This window comes from Numenius arquata, chromosome 24 (assembly GCF_964106895.1).
Source record: "Numenius arquata chromosome 24, bNumArq3.hap1.1, whole genome shotgun sequence".
NCBI lineage: Eukaryota > Metazoa > Chordata > Aves > Charadriiformes > Scolopacidae > Numenius > Numenius arquata.
In genome coordinates this window covers 1,918,538-1,936,307 of record NC_133599.1, presented here as the reverse complement: position 1 = coordinate 1,936,307, position 17,770 = coordinate 1,918,538, and the positions used below count along the sequence as shown (strand labels likewise).

The 17,770-nt window shown below is 50.3% G+C and overlaps 1 protein-coding gene across 1 annotated transcript in view; it reads left to right on the top strand.

The window, feature by feature from the left end:
- The window catches only part of CR1 (complement C3b/C4b receptor 1 (Knops blood group)), a 66,323-nt gene extending 49,099 nt beyond the window's left edge, over positions 1 to 17,224 (top strand). The window contains exons 50-80 of the mRNA XM_074163525.1: positions 148 to 330; positions 961 to 1,143; positions 1,260 to 1,439; positions 1,563 to 1,745; positions 2,366 to 2,590; positions 2,877 to 3,068; positions 3,327 to 3,426; positions 3,743 to 3,828; positions 4,764 to 4,958; positions 5,750 to 5,929; positions 6,036 to 6,227; positions 6,392 to 6,491; positions 6,658 to 6,743; positions 7,853 to 8,035; positions 8,368 to 8,547; positions 9,077 to 9,259; positions 9,414 to 9,596; positions 9,782 to 9,964; positions 10,236 to 10,418; positions 10,650 to 10,841; positions 11,101 to 11,197; positions 11,742 to 11,827; positions 12,571 to 12,750; positions 13,378 to 13,551; positions 13,723 to 13,896; positions 14,419 to 14,601; positions 14,901 to 15,083; positions 16,234 to 16,413; positions 16,638 to 16,667; positions 16,796 to 16,871; positions 17,143 to 17,224. Of these exons, the coding sequence (XP_074019626.1) occupies positions 148 to 330; positions 961 to 1,143; positions 1,260 to 1,439; positions 1,563 to 1,745; positions 2,366 to 2,590; positions 2,877 to 3,068; positions 3,327 to 3,426; positions 3,743 to 3,828; positions 4,764 to 4,958; positions 5,750 to 5,929; positions 6,036 to 6,227; positions 6,392 to 6,491; positions 6,658 to 6,743; positions 7,853 to 8,035; positions 8,368 to 8,547; positions 9,077 to 9,259; positions 9,414 to 9,596; positions 9,782 to 9,964; positions 10,236 to 10,418; positions 10,650 to 10,841; positions 11,101 to 11,197; positions 11,742 to 11,827; positions 12,571 to 12,750; positions 13,378 to 13,551; positions 13,723 to 13,896; positions 14,419 to 14,601; positions 14,901 to 15,083; positions 16,234 to 16,413; positions 16,638 to 16,667; positions 16,796 to 16,871; positions 17,143 to 17,224 (4,817 nt within the window). The remainder of the gene's footprint in view (positions 1 to 147; positions 331 to 960; positions 1,144 to 1,259; positions 1,440 to 1,562; positions 1,746 to 2,365; positions 2,591 to 2,876; positions 3,069 to 3,326; positions 3,427 to 3,742; positions 3,829 to 4,763; positions 4,959 to 5,749; positions 5,930 to 6,035; positions 6,228 to 6,391; positions 6,492 to 6,657; positions 6,744 to 7,852; positions 8,036 to 8,367; positions 8,548 to 9,076; positions 9,260 to 9,413; positions 9,597 to 9,781; positions 9,965 to 10,235; positions 10,419 to 10,649; positions 10,842 to 11,100; positions 11,198 to 11,741; positions 11,828 to 12,570; positions 12,751 to 13,377; positions 13,552 to 13,722; positions 13,897 to 14,418; positions 14,602 to 14,900; positions 15,084 to 16,233; positions 16,414 to 16,637; positions 16,668 to 16,795; positions 16,872 to 17,142) is intronic.
- The last annotated feature ends 546 nt before the right edge of the window (positions 17,225 to 17,770 follow it).

The window sequence follows — 17,770 nt, the reverse complement described above, 5'->3', positions numbered from 1 at the left end:
TCCCCGAGGGCAGCCCTGCAGGAACAGTGTCTGCAGGGGAGCCGTTCCTGCGATGGGCTTTAACCCAGCAACGCAGCATCACATCAACTCCCACTCCCTTGCACGCCTATCTCTCACTGAGTTAGACTTTCTGTCTCTCTCTTGCAGTCCAACCGTGTCCCGTGCCTCCAGAGATCACCAACGGAAATCACAACGGCCAGGGCAAAGCAGTTTTTACCATGGGAATGTTTGTAACATACAGCTGTGACCCCGGCTACTACCTGGTGGGAAATGCCCGTGTCTTTTGCAGAGTGTCCGGGAACTGGAGCCGGCCCGTCCCCCGCTGTGAAGGTGAGTCTGTGACCTGTCCCCTTGGACAAGAGGGTCCTAGTGTGGCTCTGAGCTCAGGGGAGACCCTGACTGTTGTCACGGAGCCCTTCTGTGAGGGAGTAAACTCTCCTTTAATGAAGTACACAGTTTTATAGTAGGTAAAGAATGAGGTTACATCCATGAGTCTGGAGTGAGGTATTTCTGTAACTGTGGCTGCACGTGCTGTCCCTCTCACACGGGGGCTGGGTGCTGGTGACCCCCCAGTGCGTGTCCAGGGACTGGCACATCACTTCATGTGAGACCAACCACGAAGGGGTTCTCCAGAGCCAGCGTCCTCCTCCCGGTGCTCTGGCAGCAGCATGGCCACGGAGAGCCAGCCGTTGACGGGGCTGGGGACCTGGCACGGGGTGTGACACGGCCTTTGGGGCAAAACCAGCTGGATTTCTATGAATCAATTCAATCTTCTTTGTCCAGAGAAGTTGGAAGATAGGCAGGGCACCCAAAGGCTGGCTGTCAGGACAGCCCCGGCAGTACCTGGGGTGTAACCCTGTGCCTCCCCCTATGTCCGATGTGCCAGAGGTTTGAGCTGAGCTGTCTCTCAGGCATCTCCTCTCCCAGACACTCTCATGGGCTTTTCCCCTCCCTCTCCAGAGGTGATGTGTCCTCAGCCACCAAACATCGCCAACGGGCTGCACAGCGGACAGTCCTTGGACAAGTTTTCCCGGGGATCGACCGTGTCCTACAGCTGCAGGGACGGCTACGAGCTGGTGGGGAACGTGTCCATCAGCTGCGCGGAGGGTGGGCTGTGGAGCCAGCCCCTGCCCCGCTGCGAAGGTGGGTGGCTGCGGCGCTGCTGGCTGTGGGGCTGGCAGAAAGGATGCTGCGTGTCCCGGCTGCAGGATCTGGCCCGTGCATTGACATTTAAAGGATGCTGCCCATGTTCCCCGCAGCAATCGGATGTAAGACACCCGAGGTGCAGAACGGGAACGTCTACAAGCCGCAGAGCACCTACAAAGCTGGAGAGATGCTTCACTTTGACTGTGACACCGGTTACGCCGCAGAGGACGCCTATGAGACCCGGTGCCAGCCGGGGGGCACCTGGGACCCACCGATGCCCGTATGCAAGAGGGGTGAGTGCGGTGCCCACTGCTTCCTCCTGTGAAGGGCTTTAACCCATCAACGCAGCATCACGCTGGCTCCTGCCCCCTCACATGTTCTCTGGCTGAGTTAAACTTTCTGTCTCCCTCTTGCAGTCCGACCGTGCCCCATGCCTCCGGGGGTCCACAACGGGTATCACAACGGCCAGGGCAAAGCATTTTTTACCATGGGAATGTTTGTAACATACACCTGTGACCCCGGCTACTACCTAGTGGGAAAGGCCGCTGTGTTTTGTGGAGCATCAGGGAACTGGAGCCGGCCCGTGCCCCGCTGTGAAGGTGAGTCTGTGGCCCGTCCCCTCGGGTGAGAGGGTCACAGTGTGGCTCTGAGCACAAGGGAGACTCTGACCATTGCTACCAGATCCTCAGAGAAGGTTAATCCCAGCTCAAGTGTTGCATGGTCTAAACTCTCTATAACTACTTGAAAGGACGTTGTAGAGAGGTTGGTGCTGGTCTCTTCTCACAAGCAAATAGCGATAGAACAAGAGGGAATGGATTCAAGCTGCAACAGGGTAGGTTTAGACTGGACATTAGGAAGAAATTCTTCACAGTGAGAGTGATCAGACACTGGAACGGGCTGCCCAGGGAGGTGGTTGAGCCACCATCCTTGGATGAGTTTAAGAGTTGCTTAGATGTGGTGTTGGGGGATATGGTGTAGGGAAGAACTTTGTAGAGTAGGGTAGATGGTTGGACTCAATGATCCCAAGGGTCTTTTCCAACCTAGATGATTCTATGAACTAATTTCAAGCCCTTCCGTTGGGCAGGTGGGGCTGGGGAGGTTTATGTAGATGTCACCTAGATGTTGTTGTTGTGATATTAACAGGCTGTGGGCTTTTTGTTTTGTTTTGTTTTGTTCCCACCCCTTTTTGCACATCACTTTGGCACATCCTCATTTCCAGTGACTGTCTGCATAAATCCAGAGGTAGAGAATGGAAGGCTTGTTGGTGGCCAAGGACTTCTCTCTGCACCTGGGCAAACGGTGACATTTCAGTGTCACGAGGGTTACAGCCTGCAAGGCAGTGCTAAAGTCCTCTGCCAGGAGGACGGCAGCTGGCACCCTCCTGCTCCCCTCTGCCGCAGACTCTACCATCGCCAGGAGCTCTCAAACAGGCCTGAGCTCCCAGGTAAACCGTGACGTGGCTGCCGTGGGGTACACCACTATTTTATGTCCCCTAACCCCGTTAAAAAAATGTGGTTAAACCCTGTGAGTGGAAGGTTTAACTATATCCTGGGAATAAGAACCTAATCCTCTGGAATCCTTTGGGAAAATATGTTGTATTTGCTTAATAATGGCTCTATTCAAATTAAACTATTTTGCAAGGCAAACCAAACACCTTTCCTCGTCACAGTGTTGTTTCTCTGCTTCTACCTGTCCTGCCCGATTCTCATGTCTGTTTTCTCTCTCGATAGGTGGTTGTGGTGCTCCTCCAAGGTTACACTTTGCTGAGCTAAACGAGGAGCACAAAAATGAGATTGATTTTTCTGTTGGGAAGACTGTGCAATACACTTGCCGACCCGGATATTCTAAACACCCAGGAATGTCACCTACTATTACATGCCTTGAGAGCGGAGTGTGGTCAGAAGCACTAGAGTTCTGTAAAAGTGAATAGCTCCTTGATTTGGTGTCCGTTGTTCGAGAAGGAATAGGTGCTGGGGTCTGTCCATGCTGCAAAAACATTAACGCTACTCTGGTGTTCAATCTGGTGTTCAAATAATATGTGACTAGTAAAGCCATGGAACTTTATGCTATTCGAAACCCGTTTTGGGGGTAACTGGAAATGGGGACAGATTACTGGAGTGATATTTGAGTCTGTTGCGTGGTGTACAGAAGCCTAAAACGAGGGTTTTTTCCTCCCCCAGGGAAACAATGCCGTCATCCTGGTGAACCAGAGAATGGGAAAATTATTTTCCTAACAGATCTCCTGTTTGGGTCAACAGTGATCTACGGCTGCGAAGAAGGGTAAGTCCTGGTTTTGGCTACTGCTTAGAACAGCGAGGAGAGATCTATCGGGTAAGTCTCCCTTTTTGCCTCCTATTCATTCACTCCCAATAAATGGATTCTACCCAGAAGCCACCATATAGAGCTCTGTACCTATATAACACATAAGGTGTTCCCTATCTTATGTGTACATGTACATGCCAAAAACAGTCAGGCAAAGGAAGGGAACTTCTTCACGGCCACAGCTTTGCTGATGGTGCCGTCCCAGGTGCTCAGAGGGAGGTGGTAACTCAGACCGACGTGACTTGGGCTGAACGTTCAATCCTTCTGACCCCAGGCACAGGTTAATCGGACAGTCCAGCAGGCGGTGTGAGATTTCTGGTGGAAGCGTTGCGTGGAGCGGCACCATTCCCATGTGTCAGCGTAAGTAGCTTCCAGCGCCGGGGGGTTGCGTAGATTCCGTAAATATTTTCCAGCAGAGACTGCCAAATCTTTCCCATCAAAGCTTTCAGGGGGAATTTCTCTGCTCTGTGGGCATGAAAAATATCAGAAGGTTTTGGTGTCACGTGGCAATGTTCTGGGAAAAGGTACAAGATCTCAAAGCAGTGGTTATAGGAAGCAGTGTCTCAGCTGGAGCTTTTCCAGCAGTACTTGGGTGTCCTGTCTCTGACTATCACAAGCCCATTACACAAGGGAAGGGAAAATATTATCTTCACCTTATTGTCAGACACCGAGAGACCCAGGCACAACCCTAAGGGGAGGCAGAGCGCTGGGGGGTGGCAGAAGGGGAATCCCAGGGTCCCAAACTCTCTCTGTCACTACGAGCACAGATTTGTACCCAAAGAGCTGCCGTGCCGCACCTCAGCAGTTACACCCGGGTGTTTCTCTGCTGATTAAGTACTGCTGCTGATTAGGTGACACTTTCATATGAAGAAAGAAACGCTTACTGGTATGCTATGGGATTTTAAAACATTTTACAGATTCTCCAGGTACACATTAACCCAAGGTGACATACAAATTTCTGCCTGTGCGTGCCTTTGCACTGTGTGCAGCTGAAAAGTCAGGATTTTACGCAGGTGATACAAAATAAACATTTGGGGTTTTCTATTTTTTTAAACAGTAGAAAAAGATAAAGCGTGTAGGCGTTTCCTCCACAGAGGTTTGTCTTACTGGTCTGTTTTCTACCCGTCACAGCAATAGCTGGCCAGGGAGACGGGATCCAGTTGCCCTCAGCTAGAAGGTCACTTCACTGCAGTTCCTCCATCTCTAGGACAAGTGTTTATGCCCCACAGACTGAGGGATTTCAAGCACTCTGGTGCTGCTGTTGAATTTGGAAGCCTTGTTGTGCACCTCTGCAGGTATCCCCTGTGAGCCGCCTCCGGACATTCCCAACGGGAAGCACACGGGCAAGCTGCTGGATGAATTCCACTTTGGCACATCCGTAACATACAGCTGCGCCCCCGGGTACCCGCTGCACGGGGAGCCCTCCATCCACTGCACCACCCGGGACGGGAAGAACGGCGTGTGGAGCGGGCCCCCGCCACTCTGCGGAGGTAGGGCTGGGGGTGCAGGTGTAAATGCTGGGGTGCAATCCTCCCACCCCCCTGCTTCCACTTCGGAAAGGCTGGGAAACCTCCAGGCAATGGCACCCCGTGCCCAAGAGCTGCTTTGCGTGGGCTGTTCGTCCTCCCAGCCGAGGGGAGGCAGAGGAGGGAGGCTGGAGGACCACCCCACTGCCTCCAGCATCCCCAGCCTCACCTTCTAGGCAGGAGAGACAGGCTGAGAGAGTTGGGGGTGTTCAGCCTGGAGATGAGAAGGCTCCAGGGAGACCTTATAGCTCCTTCCAGTAACTAAAAGGGGCTACAGGAGAGATGGGGAGGGACTCTGGATCAGGGAGGGGAGCCATAGGACGAGGGGGAAGGGTTTAAAACTGAAAGGGGGGAGATTGAGATGAGATATTGGGAAGCAATTCTTTGCAGTGAGGGTGGTGAGAGCCTGGCCCAGGTTGCCCAGAGAAGCTGTGGCTGCCCCATCCCTGGAGGGGTTCAAGGCCAGGTTGGAGGGGGCTTGGAGCAACCTGGTCTGGTGGGAGGTGTCCCTGCCCAGGGCAGCGGGTGGCACTGGGGGGGCTTTAAGGTCCCTTCCAACCCAAACCAGTCTATGATTCCAGCTTGGGTCTCCCCTCAGCATTTGACATCGCCGGATGCGGGCAGTACGTCATCCATGGGAAAATTATTTTCAGACTTGTGTCCTAAAAGGGATCGCACCCCTACGTGGCTTCGCGGCGGCAGAGCTCTCCATGCTGAGTAACTGCCTGCTCTGAGGACTTGGACTTCTTTTCCAGAGGCAAGATGTCCTGTCCCGCGGGTCCAGAATGGGAGAATAGTGTCACCAAGGGCTGCCTACACACACAAGGACACCGTCACCTTTGAGTGTGAGCCAGGCTATGTCCTGCGTGGCCACAGCGTGGTACAGTGCCAACCAAACAACACCTGGGAGCCACCAGTGCCAGTCTGCGAGCAGGGCAAGTGTTCACACATCGCTCCGAAAGTTCACCTTCCCCCTGCTCTCCCCAAATCTGCTTTTTCTCGACTCCTTTAACAACGGGGCTGGCTTTTCTTTCTCGGTAGCCGGCTGTGATGCACCTACCAGCCTGGCGTTTGCTGAGCTGAAGGAGCCATATGGCAACCAGACCGTCTTTCCCGTGGGGAGCACGGTGGAATACGTGTGCCGGCCCGGGTACACTCAGCACCCGGGGATGCTGACGGCCATCACATGCCTTGGGAATCGGACGTGGTCTGTGGTGCTGGAATTCTGTAAAAGTACGTCCTGACCGTGCCAAAAAACCGCAAGTGCCAGGCTTGGCTGGATTTTCACATTTTTCTAGCTTTATGGTTCCTTTACGCTGTCTGCTCTCTGTGCCCGCATCCCCGGGTGGGATGTGGGGGAGCAGCTGAGGGTAATGATGGCCCCCGTTCCCTTGCAGGGAAACAATGCACGAACCCAGGGGATCCGGAGAACGGCAGAGCTCTTGTCCTGACAGACCTCCTCTTCGGGTCCAAAGTGAATTACACTTGTGACAAGGGGTGAGTCTCGCGACGGAGTGAGTTCAGCTGAGAGGGAAGCAGGTTCTCAGCTTTACACGAAGGAACCCAGTTCCCAAGTCAGAAGTCTCAGCTGCCGCTTACAAGGGTTGGAAAGAAATCTCAAGACTCTTCAAGTAAATTAATAAATCCTTCTGTGTGACTCCAGGTACAAGTTGGTTGGAGGCTCCCAGAGAACATGCGAGGTCTCTGGCACACGTGTCTCGTGGAGTGGAGACGCTCCTCTCTGCCAGCGTAAGTAGGCCACAAGAAAAGGTCCTTGGAGATGGCTTGCAAGAGAAAGTGGCACATCTTTCAAGACAAAGATTTTTATTGGAAAAGATTTCTCAAGTCACTGTATGTGTAAAATCTTCCATTTTTTTTTTTTAATTCTGTTTTGTTTTGGATGCTTCTGAAAATGATTCCAAAGGTCTTTTGTTTATCCTGGGCCAAACTGGTAAAACCGTTAATATTTTTAAGTCTCTGTTACTGGGGTAAGTATTTCTCACCAGTCTCTCTCTGCATGTGTCACTGATGGTGATGGAAAGGGAGGTTAGAATTGTCCTACCACCTCCAGACATGGGCAACAAGGAAGTGACTCACAGGAGGCTGCAGGTTTTCCTACCCACATGTGATTTTTTTTTTCCATACAAGGTTTGTCTCTGGATAATTTGGGTCATTGTACCCAGAGAGCATCATGGCTGAGATGGATCCATCCCCATCGGTTCCCTTCCTGGGAACCGTGTGTGTCCTGCAGACCCCGGGTGCTGCTGCAGCGCTGATGCTAAAACCACCTCATACTTGCCCACAGGTATCGTCTGCGATCCACCTCCAGACATCCCCCATGGGAGCCACAGCGGGCACTCGATGGACACCTTCTCCTACGCTGTCGTGGTCAACTACACCTGCGACCCCGGCCACCTGCTGGCTGGAGAGCCCTCCATCGTCTGTACCACGGTGGACGGGGAGCATGGCGTGTGGAGTGGGCCACCACCACGCTGTGGAGGTAGGGCTGGTGTCCGTCCCCATGGTGAGAAGGTAGGGCTTGGGGGTGTCTGTCCCCGTCATCTGGTGGGAGGTAGGGCTTGAGGGTGTCTGTCCCCATTGCCGTGGTGAGAGGTAGGGCTCTGTGGTGCGTGGGTGTCCATCCCCCCCAGCAAGGTTGGTCATGAGTGGCAGAAGGAATGACCGTGGCTGTGGTGGGGGCTGCACCCCCTGAAAGTAGGAGAGCAAAAATGGCAGATTCATTCGAATGAGTTAATGGAATTAATTGCCTTCCTCCTTTGGTTTTTGAAGGTTGGATTTTTAAAATTCTTTTCTTCCCCTGTCCATATTTCTCATCTGTCTTTCCTTCTCCTTCATAGAGGCGAAGTGTCCTCCGCCTCCGGGCATTGCCAACGGGAATCACAGTGGCCAGCCCTCGGCCACCTTCCCCCCGGGCTCGGCTGTGCGGTACCACTGCAGGGAGGGCTACTCCCTGGTCGGGAACGCCTCCATCAGCTGCACCCCCGCCGGAACGTGGAGCCGGCCCCGGCCCCGATGTGAAGGTCTGTTTGTGTTGCCTTCTTTTATCTTTCCCTGGGTGCTTTCCTCCTTCTTGGCTCTTGGTCTGATCTCCAGCGAGAGGCAGAGACCAAAGGTCCCATGAGCAGGAGAGCTCCGTCTGCCTCTGTGGGTTTCCCTTTCTGTCACTCAGTAAGGATAGGCTCTTGGGAGCAGTCAAATAATGATATTTTGCATAAGAATAAGAGTCAATAATGTTGACGTGCCCGTGACAGCGATGGGCAGGTTCAGCAGCAGGTCCTGCCCCTGGTCAGAGCCCCTCCACAGCCAGGCTGGGCTTCGTGTCCCAGCAGTTCCTCATGCTCTTCACTTCCAGCAACCGGCTGCAAGAGGCCAGAGATCAAGAACGGAAGAACGACTGGGCTGGAGACCGTGTACAAACTCACAGACACCGTTGTCTTTGAATGCGATTTTGGCTACGCCTTGAAGGGCTCTCAAGAGTCTCAGTGCCAGTTTGGGGGCACGTGGGACCCCCCTGTCCCCATCTGTGAAAAGAGTAAGTGTCAATGGGGCGGTGGGTGGGAGCTGATTTCTTCTGACCCGCTGTGTGAGGGCACCTGGCAGGGGGCAACCGCCTCACCTGGGGAGGTAAAGGGGCCACTCGCCAGGATGGGAAAGGAAAACCATGTAAATATCTGTCCCCCCATCTTCATAATCCCCAGTCAGACCCTTGTTACGTAGGGCTTTCATCTCCTTAAATGAATCCACAGAGAGAGCGAGCCAGGCCGGTGTCTGACCTTGTACAACAACAATCAGAGCAAGCTGTCAGGGTCACAGATGGAAAATAACCACTGTAAATGCCAAAATAGTGAGAAAAAGATAATTCTTGACGTCAATAAGCTCAAAAAAACAGGAAGGCTGGAAGATAGGTGAGAGTAGGACGGAAAAATAATGCATACATGGACATCCCTTCTATTTGGCAAAAGTTAATGTGAAAGCAAGAAGAGAAAAGGTTGCCTAACCCGACAGTGGGGGCTTCTGGCACCTCCTCTTCACCAGTTATGACTTTTTTCCCCTCCTTGTAGTGCTACAGTGTCCTTCCCCTCCAAACATCAAAAATGGCCAGCATGAGAGCAAGGATGTGAAAGTGTTCATCCCTGGAATATCAGTGAAGTACTACTGCGACCCCGGGTACGTCCTCACCGGGAAAACCACGGTGTCTTGTTTGTCATCTGGAAGCTGGAGCATGCCTTACCCCCGGTGCGAAGGTGAGCCGGGAATGATGTTACCCACCGTGAAAAGGGAGAGCATCGGGATCGCAGGGCCCTCCCTGAATTATTTTAACCTCAAAAAAACAACGGGGGAACCCTCAGCTCTGGCAGCCGCTTCCCCAGCCCATCCTCTGCCGCTTCTCACTTCCAGAGATCATCTGCACAAGCCCCAACATCCAGAATGGAGATGTGGCTGAAGGACAGAGCGCCGTGTACCGTCCCGGGGCCAATGTCACCTTCCAGTGCCGCCCGGGCCACGTGCTGCAGGGCAGCCGAGAAGCCAAGTGCCAGCCCGATGGCCGCTGGTTGCCCGCTGTCCCCACCTGCGAGCCCGGTGAGTGGGGCACGGGGGGGATAGAAAGAGGGTGCTCAGGGACATCCTTGGGCTGGAAGGGCCCTGAGGTGATGCTATCTGTCTGACTCATGTCACTTCAGGTGTGACAGTCTTTTGCCATGTTACATGAGCTCCTCCATTGGGCAAAATCACTAAAACACCGTTCTCTGCTCCTGCCCCATTAGTGCTGCCTTGTCCTCCGCCTCCCGTCATCGCCCACGCCACACACAGCGCCGAGCCGGGGGCAAACTTCACCAGCGGCATGTCCGTGAGCTACCGCTGCCAGCCCGGCTTCTCCCTCCTCGGAGACCCCTCTGTCTCCTGCACGGCCTCGGGGAACTGGAGCCTCCCGTACCCGCGCTGCGCAGGTGGGACCGGCTGCTGCCGCGGCTCCCCAGCCACCCGGGGCTGGCCCAGCATCCCTCCCCTTGCTCCGCTCATCCTGGAGCCCACAAACCTTCCCACCCCCAGAACTGGTGTGGGGAGGGGGGGATGGCATGTCCAGTAAGACCCTCAGGTCTAAGTGTCCTTCCAGGGCATGCTGGACACTGTGTTCATTTTGGTGACTTTGTGTGTGCATCCTTCCTGCGTGTTTCCCTGTCCATGCCCTTTTTTCATTGTTTTGTCCTCTCTCTCCAGTGCTGCAATGTCCTTCACCTCCAAATATTGACAATGGAAACCACAGCAGCCAGGGCTTGGAAGCTTTCCCCCCTGGGATGGTTGTGAATTACAGCTGTGACCCTGGCTACAGCCTCCTGGGAGAGGCATCGATTCACTGCACCGACTCTGGCAACTGGAGCCTCCCTCCTCCTCGGTGTGCAGGTACTGTCTGGTTCCAAGGGGGGGACTTACGGATAATCTAGGAATTTCTGCCATTGAAGGCCTGAGACACATCCTTTCCCTTACTTTTTCCAAAATTTTGAATCCTTCAGTCCCTCCCCCTTGTTTTCAGTCTTGCTTGTAACCTTTTATCTATGCGTACTCACCATATGTTTTAAAACAACTTTGTATATTTGATATCCCTGTTTTTCCCTGTGTTTTCTTTCCCGATAGGTGGCTGCGGAGCCCCTCCAAACTTAATCTTTGCTGAGCTAACTAAGGCACACAAAAATCTGACGGCGTTTCGCGCTGGGGACACCGTGCGATACAGCTGCCGGCCGGGATACGCCAGACACCCCGGAGCATCCCCAACCCTGACATGCCTCCAAAACCACACGTGGTCTGAAGCGCTAGCGTTCTGTAAAAGTGAATAGCTCCGTCACTTTGGTGTTGATTGTTGAAAATTGTCTAAGCTACATTTGTGGGTTTCTTAAAGCAATTCTTTAAAAAAAAAAAAAAAAAAGGTTCATACATGGCTTCACTAGTCACATAGTTTAGGCAGCTATTGGCCTTCTAAAAATCACATCTTTGGTGCCTGAATGTGGACAGATCCTTAAGATACCGTCTCGTAGCGCATCACAAAACTGGGAGAGAGGAGTGTAAACTCAGCCTTGTTCTTCCCCAGGAAAACAGTGTAAATACCCAGAAGCACCAAAGAACGGCAGAGTTATTCTGGCAGATCTCCTTTTCGGGTCAATCGTGAGCTACACGTGTGACGAAGGGTAAGTCTCACGCTGCCTTTCCCAGTTTTCTCAGCTTGGTGTTGGGCAACTTACAGTAAAGGCTCAGAGCCCTCTCTCTGCGTGGGCCATTCTCCCACAGCAAGCCAGAATTTATATTTTGGTTCCAGTTACGCCCCAGTTGCCTGCTCAGGAAAGGGAGAAGCATCTCTCATTTTCCCCTGCCTGTGCTCAATATATTACTTTGCAAACTTCAGTTTCAGCCCCCCTTCTCAGATGGCCACCCAGCAGGAGCCGCGAGCCCAAGCGAGTGCTGCGAGGAGGCTCCAGCAGCTTGGAAATCATTTGGGTCTGAGTCCTGGGTTAGCACCCGACCAACCTAACCCACAATCATTTGGGATCGATGCTGTTCCTCTTGGATCTGGGAAGAAGGAACTCGGTGTCCTTTGTTCCCATGTGTCAAACCAACAGAAAGACCTGGGGACCAGCCCGAATCAGGAGGCTGCAGAAGGAAACCGGAGTGGGAGTGGGAAATCCAGGCTGAATGACCCGGTATCAACTGGTATTTCTTTCCGTGTAACTGCAGGCACCAACTGCTTGGACTGTCTCACAGGCGGTGTGAGGTGTTTGGAGCAGATGTGGCATGGAGTGGGCGTCCTCCCACTTGTCGGAGTAAGTAGGTTGTGACTAGATCTGGCCTAGAATCACCAAATGAAGTCCTTAAAATTAAAAAGTGGAATTTCCTTAAAATAAATAAAACCTAGAGGAATAAGAGTTTTAAAACATAATATTCCTCTAGGATTGTTCTGCTTTGCTTGCTTGGTTTCTTCTGAAAATTTTCGAGATGGTAGCTTTTGATCTTTCAGAGTTACGTAGAATGAAGAGCTGTGAGATGCCTGCAGGGAGTTGTCCCTTTTGTTGCACAAACATAAATAATAAATTAAGGAAAAAATGTGTCTTCCAGTACAGGAGTGAGATATTGAGTAAAACTGAACTGGGATCTTCCAAATACTGTACCGTCATCTGAGCCACAAGGTGGTTTTGCAGGGGTTGATCACTGCAATTAGTCTTTCCTTCAGATGGAACTGCTCTGGGAGGCATGAGCTTGGTACTGTAACGCAGTCTGAGAACGACAGCACTTAGGGATTTTACACCATTTAATATCTTTATTGGAATGTATTTGCATTATTCTGGTTACAGGCACAAAACTATGTTTACAATAATGTGGTAACAATAATGTGGTACCCCTAGGGGACCTAAAGGAACTAAAAAGCCCTCAATTCTTGAAATGTGAGTCTCCAAGTACTACCTGTGAAGCCTCTCTGAGCGGTGGCATGTTAAGCATGGACTTTAGATCCGCAGCAATGACAGCAAACCTATGGCTCCCTCTTTGAGATAAAGAATTTCTTTTTCAGAGGTGGTATGCCCAGCCCCACAGATCCAGAATGGGAGCGTATTTGTTCTCAAATATCGCTACACATACAAAGACGTTGTCGGCTTTAAGTGCCATCAAGGTTTCACCTTGCGAGGCCACAGCACATCCCAGTGCCAAGCCAACAGAACATGGGACCCGCCAGTACCCGTCTGCGAGCAGGGTAAGCGTCAGCGCTCTCACTCCTTACCGTGGCAGATCCCTCCCCGAATATTCCTACCCATCACCGAAGCCAAAGTTGGCTTTAATTTTCCTGTTTGCTCCAACCAACTACTTTAAGGAGAAACCAGAAATTGTTCCTTTTATTTATGCCTCTCTTCTCGCACAGGAGATGAGCCAGGGTTTGGGTAATGCTGTAAGTAGAAGCATGATTTGCACTTTTCTCATCATAATCCATGTACTCTTCAGTTCCTCACAGTGAGACATTTGGTAGCTTCAGGGCAGGACACTGACTGTCAGAGAGGAGTGAATTTTTTTCCTGGAAATATAAAGGCAGGATGGTGGAAAATGAAGGTAAATTTGCATTGTATTTGCTCAACAAAATGTATATTTTGAACTCTTCATGTTGCATCTAGATGGAGTGGCAGAATCCTATAATCATCCTGATACCCCAAGGAAGCCAGGTAGGTCTATCGTAAGAAGAGGCGAGATTTACTAAACACTAACTCCTCCTCCCAACCTGTCCTGCTTTTAGCGGTGAAGAGGCTTAATTGCACTTTTTTACATTCTTATCATCACTTTGTCTTACACTTTAATATCACCTTCTCACCTTCTCCCTCTCCTCTTTCAGTAGTGAAGTCTCTGCCTCCTCTAAGCACTGCTAACGGGGAACACAGCAGTCGTTTCTCTGACACTTTTGATGCAGCAGCACTTGTGCACCAACGCTGCAAACACGGCTTCTCCCTCATCAGGAATAAGCCTGTTTGTTGTACAACATACGGAGTCTGGAGCCGTCCCCTTCCTTATCTTCTCAGCTTTCTAAAGGCATTAAACGTGTAGTGGTATTTGGCCAAGGACTTGCTGAAACAAGCCGTTGCTTCAACAAACTCCACGACTAAAGAAAGAATGAGGTCTCTGTGGCCAAACGCTCCCCTCTGTCTTGCATAAGTTTCATGGTCTGGAGGGTTCTCTATACCTTCGGTGTTGGCTGTGGGAGCTGGGAATGGAGAAGCCAGGAGCTTAGAGTCCCTCTATAGGCCCGGAGACATCATTACAACCCAATGCAACACTGATAACATCCCTGAAGAGCTCCACAAGCCCCAGTGCCAGCCTGGGGGCACATGGGATCCCATGATAGAGGAAAGTGTGTGTCATCTGTCCTTAGCTGCCCATCCTTCCTGACCATATCGCTCTTGGTAGTGTGTTGTCAGATGTTCAGGAGGTGAGAGGAATCCAGAGTCTCGTGTTTAGATCTGAAGACCCATCTATTCTAATTTTTCCCATTCTTATTGCTGCTGTATCTTGTGCCTCGGTTTCTCAGTATGAACACCTTAAAAATGAGCTTGGGCCAGCTCTGTGGCCACAAGGAACCTGGACGGATGCCATAACAAGGTGGTCTTACAAGTGTGGAATTCCCTTTATAGATATGAACTCACCACCCTTCTTATCTCATGTACGAGGAAAGATGATGCTGGGCAACGTTTCTTTGTGCAAGAAGGAATGTATATGATGCCATATGCTTTATGGATGATTTGGGGTGAAGCCAGTGCTGATGGTTGGGCAGGGCTGGCTCAGTGCTGGGGGGGTGAGCATTCAGCCCCCCCCAGCTGCCCCAAAGCTTCCCCTCTTGCCTCTATGAGCCCTGTTTTGATCTGCTCTTCTCTCTTTCTAGCGCCGCTCTGCTCCAAGCCTCCAGACATCACCCACGGGTTTCACAGTGGCCCAGCAGAAGCGTTTTTCACTCCTGGAACATCTGTAAGGTACACCTGTGAGCCTGGCTTCTCTCTCATTGGGGCAGCATCCATCTATTGCACACAGTCTGGAACCTGGAGCCATCCTCCTCCGCTCTGTCAAGGTGTGTTTTTGTTGCAGAGAGCAAAGAAAAAAGGGACTTTTAACATGACTTGCCTTAGGGAAAGCTTTGCATAAGGACTAAATCAGTCTTTTACTACAAAACAAGCGATAAGAACAAGATCAGGTTTATATCCATTTCCAAAGCCTGATGGAGTTACAGGTTACAAAATCAGGGGTTGAGCCTTCGGAAATTAAAAGGGAACAATCGAGGCTGCAAAGGAAGGGTGCCTTAGCTACTCCCTGGCACTCCATCAGGATCCTCATGTCAACACTGTTGTTTGTCTCTCCCAGGCCTTCCAGTTGTGAAGTGTCTCCGTCCTCCAAGCATTGCCAACGGGAAGCTCAACGGCAACATCTCTGACAACTTTTCCTATGGAGCATCTGTATCCTACAGCTGCAATCCCGGTTATTCCCTGGTTGGGAATGCTTTCATCAACTGCACGCTGTCGGGAACCTGGAGCCAGCCTCCTCCTTGGTGCAAAGGTGTGTTAGTGCTTAGTTTGTTTATGTTCAACCCCAAATCATTCTGTGATTCTGTGATTATATCAGAGAAGTTGTCTCTGATGAACGGTCTCTAGATTACCCCTGAGCCTGACTCTTCCCCTCTGGGAAAATGCCCCTGGATCTGTGAGTTGACCCCTCTGTGCAGCTCATGGTGAAGGTCAGTCACCGGCAAACTTCACTAAAGGCAATGTCACAAATGTCACAAGATTCCTAGCGTGGGTGTTCCTGCACAGAAAACTGGACATTCACTGGAATAAATTAATAATCCACACAGGGTGCTTCCTCAGTGGAGTTGCCCCCACCTCAGTGACTCAGGAGCTGAAACACGCTGTGATAACAATGAGAGGAAATAATGTACCCAATGCTTATGTCAATAAATCAGAGGCTCTTTAAGGAAGCAGTCTCACAGAAAAATTCTCCCTGCCATTCCACATTCTTGTGGTTTTGAAGCGTCCTTAGTAACTATTATGTGTGAAAGTAAAAATAAATATATATAAAAAAAAAAAACCCAAACGTTTAACAAAGGTTGAAAGTTACACATGGATGTTACCCCTTTGGTCTCCACCGAGAACCTGCTCCTCCAGAATTCTTGGCCTTGGACTGTCAAAGGTGATTAGACACATTGAAGCAACTAACTCACTTCACTGAAATCAGTGGTATAAATAGCTTAGATAGCTGGACTAATTAATAAATTATTCATAAATAATATGGCTGGTGACATCTTTGAAGGGCAAAGGACTTCCACAGACTAGAAGTGGGCAAGAGGCAGTTAGCTCTAAAGGTCCCACAGAATTCTTCCCTCCTACCCCTTCCTTCTCCAAATGCTCTGGTAGCCCAGTATCGGAAAAATCTCTTTCTCTGTCGGGCCTCTCCCAGGGTGCCCCCACTGCACCCCATTTTCCATCTGCCACGTCAGTCTGGAGGAGCTGATCTCACAAATACCCTCATGCGGGAGTGAGACACCACAAAGAAAGTAATTGCTGTCTGGAATAAGAATTAATCCCTGGTTACATTCTGAAAGAATTCAAGAACAATATCTAAAATAACTCACAGTTGTATTTCTTGTATTTTATATTCTCTCTCATTAAAGGTCTTTTTTTTTTTTTTTTTTTGTTACTTCTAATTTCAGAGATCAGATGTGTGTTCCCAGAAGTTCAAGGTGTTAAGAAAGGCATAAAAGGAAGCACGTATCGCTCTGGGACCAACATCACTCTGGAATGCGATGATGGTTACACGCTGGAAGGCATCAGTTGGATTCAGTGCCAGGAGGACTTCAGCTGGGACCCTCCTGTCCCAGCCTGCAAACTGAGTGAGGGCAATGGGAACGAGGCGAAGGCCAAACAGAAACGTGCAAATGCATTTTAAACACGCAAATGTCTTTCTGTAGATCTATAAGAAAGTATCTAATGGTGTGGTTTTAAAGAAATTCCATATTGTAGGCCTCGAATTATCGATAAAGTGATTAACGCCAGTTGAGAAACACTGTATTTTGTTAGAATAATTTGCTGATTTTTCTTTTTCTCTTCCCTCCAGGGTCACAGAAGTCTGGGTCCGTAGGCCTAGGTAAGGGGCTCGGAGGCATTTCTGTGGCCGGGTCTTTAACTTCACGCAGCGGCCTCCGTGGCACCGTTCCCCTCTGCTTACTTTGAATACTTTACATACAGTGAGAATAACATGCTCTTCTCCCTCAGGAGTGGCGGCTGCGGGACTCCTGCTTCTCCTGGGCGTGGGCATCGTCTGGAAAATTATTTCTAAGCAGAAGCAAGGGTAAGGCGGTCTTCTGGGTGCGCATCCATGTCCTTTGTTGACAAGTCCCAAGTTTTATACGCTTTATACACTTGAAATATTCATCCGAGTGTGCCCAGGTCTTGTGTTTCTCTATCTTCAGCTCACGCTTACAACCTGAACAAGGCGCAGCAACCTGGAATCGATGGTGTGATTATGCTGTTTCATTTCAGGACTCTTCCCAAGAGGAACCCAACCCGAGTGTTCTTTCACAAACCAACACAGCTCACTGTTTTCTTCTTTTTCCACTTAGCTACTATCACACCTATGAAAATGACAGTTCCCAAACCCCTCTGAACCAGCCAGCTGAACAGAAACGTTCATGTCTTCCATAGAAGGTATGGATTTATATTCCTCAACATAAAATAGCAGTTATTGCTGCAAAATTAAGTTGTTCCAATACAATCATTCAAGTAGAAAACTCCTTCCCTTCAATCTTCTGGCAAGATGCTTTCTTTTCCTGAATAAAAGACTGGTTTAAATATACTGTTGGTTTTTACATAAACGTCTTATTTTTCTTTCTAACACCACCCTTGGTGTGTGTGTTCCCTTTTCCATAACCTGAACAGATGGTGTTCCCGGGTCACTCCCAGCCTGTGTCTTGTTTCTGACATGAAGCTGGTTTGGTTGTAAGGATTACAGGAGAGTTTGATCTCTACAAATCTACCTTGAGAGCAGCAGCGTCAGAAAAGGGCACTGAACTGGGCCTTTGGGGGTTTTTGCTTGCTTTTACACTTACTGCAGCACCATTTTTACTTACAGGTGAATGCTGAATCGATTGCAGGTAACAATGAATTTCCACTGCTGGCAGCACTCTGAACATCGTCAGCTTTGACTACAAAATGGCACCTGTAGACAGCTCTTTTTTTTTTTTTTTTTTT